The sequence below is a fragment of the Conger conger genome, chromosome 4, assembly GCF_963514075.1.
Source record: "Conger conger chromosome 4, fConCon1.1, whole genome shotgun sequence".
NCBI classification, from domain to species: Eukaryota; Metazoa; Chordata; class Actinopteri; order Anguilliformes; family Congridae; genus Conger; species Conger conger.
This window is the reverse complement of record NC_083763.1, coordinates 66,823,566-66,826,839: the sequence shown is the minus strand read 5'-3', so window position 1 is coordinate 66,826,839 and position 3,274 is coordinate 66,823,566. Positions and strand designations below refer to the sequence as shown.

At 41.2% G+C, this 3,274-nt stretch overlaps 1 protein-coding gene across 1 annotated transcript; it reads right to left on the bottom strand.

Annotated features, from left to right (window-relative positions):
* Nucleotides 1-502: 502 nt before the first annotated feature.
* Nucleotides 503-2,927, bottom strand: LOC133127298 (OTU domain-containing protein 1). Its single transcript, XM_061240074.1, has one exon. It carries the CDS (start codon nucleotides 2,524-2,526, stop codon nucleotides 1,141-1,143), a length of 1,386 nt encoding a protein of 461 aa, XP_061096058.1. The 5' UTR covers nucleotides 2,527-2,927; the 3' UTR covers nucleotides 503-1,140.
* Nucleotides 2,928-3,274: the final 347 nt, after the last annotated feature.

The following is a 3,274-nucleotide window of genomic DNA, read 5'->3' as shown; positions in this document are numbered from 1 at the left end:
ATAGCATGTCACTTAAAGACAAGCTGTGACACTGTAAGATTTAATCCTGGCCTTTGCTGGACAAAAGGAAAATAAGGCTGTTTCAGGAAGTTGAGCGATGGTTTAAAGTAGGGGTGCAAAAGGGCCGATCTGTCTCAAGATTGTGTCAACTTCTGCTCCGCCAGCTACAGCCACAGACTAAAAGTGTACCCTAAAGATTTTATTGTGCCCAAGTAGAGGAGTGAACCAGAGTAGTTTATAGAGCTGTCAGAAAACTGAGGTAATTTCCTGGAACAAAAAGCAGCACACAGACCGGCCTGGTTTGACGAATGGTAAAAAATAAAACAATATTCATATATTTGGCACACCTTCGGATTACCAGACTTTATTGTATTAACCATTGTAGGTCTACTGCTAGTATGTTTAAGAGTTAGCTACGTGTGGATTGATATTTTGATTGTTATTTTGTATGAAAACCTCAAAAAGACTCAAAATTTCATGCACACAAATCTTTTAATTTTCCTTTAAAATTATTTTCATTTTATTTCAGTTATGCAATACAAACATTAACACCATCTTTCAGTACTATATATGCATTTCAACACAAAGTAAGCCACAATGGAAAAGAGGCTGAACATATCAAAATCAACCACAACTTCTAAATGCAAGTAGCAGTCTCCATACAAAAAGTTAAAAACAGAAGAAAACAAAAAACAGCCAAAAACTTAATTGGTAAGTGTTGTAACAACATGTATGTTTTCCAAAATAGTAAGTGCTTGGCATCCTGTTCTGTATACAAACAGTAATAGGACAAAAATACCTATACTTGGTTGCAATTACTGGCTAATCCAGCAACATATTAAAGCAAGGCATAATATCTTAATACACAGTAAATGGATAAAAAACAAACTTGTGTAATCCATTTCAAAGAAAACACTGTCAGCACTTCTGATCATATATCCATGTCATACAAATATCAAATTTCATCAGGTGCACTGCAACCTGCTGTAGCCTCCACACATTTTTTAATTATAAAAACATAAATCTCAACTTGGAAAAATAAATTAAGGCAATGGTAGGCCTACTAAAGTTACAGAGTGATAAAGTGCGTTCGACTTGGTGTCGAAACATGTGCAGTACATTTACAAAATCCGTACGTTCTTAAGATGAACCGTTTTGTTCAATGTACATTTTGGACAACGACGCAGCCATTGATTTGGCAAGTTCCTCGTCCCGTCTTCTTTGCACCTGCGACTGTCGGCACCAGCTCTCATACTCAGGATTCGCCAAACATCTGTCGAATAAAACGTCGTAGTGGCCGTTGCTAAGCCAACTTAACCAGATGCTAGCCTTGGAAGTGTCCTCCTCGCCCAAGTAATGCACCATGGTGGAGACCGTTGGACTTTCCAAGCTTCCGCCTGTAGTTAGGTGTATGTTTATGTTCAGCATTTGACTCATAGCTAGCAGTTCAGGGTAACCAGCCCAAGCGCCGTCCTGGGCAGCGTTGATAAGAAACTCCCCGACGTCGCCTTCGATAATGGGGTTGAACTCGTCCAGGTGATCTGCGATATGGTGCAGTGTCTGCTCGCGTAACTCCTTGTGCATAGCTTGGTCCCCATAAACAGCTTTACACACCGCCCTGTACAAGCAATTGCCATCGGGTATTATATGAAACCTGTACTTACTTCTCTCTTGGAGATACTTATTCTGTTTCTCCACTTCGGCTAAATAATGTGTCACTCTCACGTTTATTTCGGTCCTGTTTTCTGTGGCACTTTGGGAGGTCTTCTGCAAACTGTACAGGTTAGGAACTGGTGTTTCTTGTGTTTGCCTATTTTCTTCGATGCTCCTTTGAGGTTCTTGTTGCTCAATTCTGTTGTTTCTAGAATCAGTGACTTCGGGAGACCCACGCACAATGTGGTTCACCTTAACTTCCAATATCTCTGGAGTATTTCTGCAGTCGCTTTTGTAAGAGTCTCTCTGACACAGCTCACTTTCTGAACCCATCACATCGTATTTACTGTAACACTTTCCGTCCGATTTCCTGTCAGTGTTTATCAAGTTGTTTTCCAAAACTTTCTGATATTCATCAAATACATCCACCCCACTCTGCATGTGATCCATTATATCTTCTATCAGCCCCGCATCCGAGTTGAAGGAATTCTCCCCATCACGGACCGGGCAAGGAGATCCTTGAAAATAGGTTACAGAAGGAACCCATTTGTTTCTGGATTCCTTTACGATGTGAATTGGAACGGACCTTTCCACTCCACTGGGTCGAGTAACGATGATCTCCGCGGTGGATGTATAGCACGTCGGCTTCGTAGAGACAGCTTCATAACACGAAAGGGCAGGCATGTTTGTAGCAGACGCCTTGCTTAATGAGTCCTCGATGCGCACTGTAGAACTTTGACCGTCGGTCCTATTTACCAAGAGGATGTTAGTCGCCGCAGTCCCGGGCAAGTTATTGTTCACACAGGCGATGGAAATCGAAACTTTACGCGAAGAGCCCGGGTAATGTGTCAACATACTACTGTACAGCTGCATCTTCAAGGGCCACCCTTTATATAAAACTCCAGTGTCCCGAGTAACACAACGGGATGATAACAGTGGTTAAAAATAGACTATCCACTGCCATCTACAAACGTCGCTGCCGTAAAGTATGTTTCCACAGATCCGAGCGTAATTCCCGTTGTCACACACATGCTCCAACTTTAGCCATCTTGCGTCAGCGATGAGCTCTCCTAATTATAGAGCTGAACAATGTAATCGGACCCTGCGCCCCTTCAGACCCAGTTATAACGGAGTACTCCGGCGCCTAAGGTGCCGAGGTATGCAAAATATTCTATGTGTCTCGTTACCCTTTAGGAACTAGACCTCGATATGACAAATATCAAGTTTTTGGAATGGTCGAGTTTCGCCAAGACGGAAAGAATGTAAACGCGTTTGAAAACGAAACAGACAAACTAACATTACTGGCGTGCAAGAATAAGGAAGTCCCGCCTTTCAAATGATTTTATTGGCTTCATAATTCTGTTTTAGTTTTAGTATTTTAATTCGTTGGAATATGTTTAAAGTTGACTATTTTTCCATTCCGATTCGATAGATACGTAACGCAACCACATGTTGTCTTAAAGAAAACGGTACATGGTATGACTCAAATTATAAAGTTATTATTCTAATTTATATAGCATAAATAATTGTATGTGCCAGTAGCTGTAGGCTATTCTCGAAGTAATGCAGTACATGTTCTGGAGTGTATTCAAGCAGTACATGTTCTGGAGAATCTGGCAAC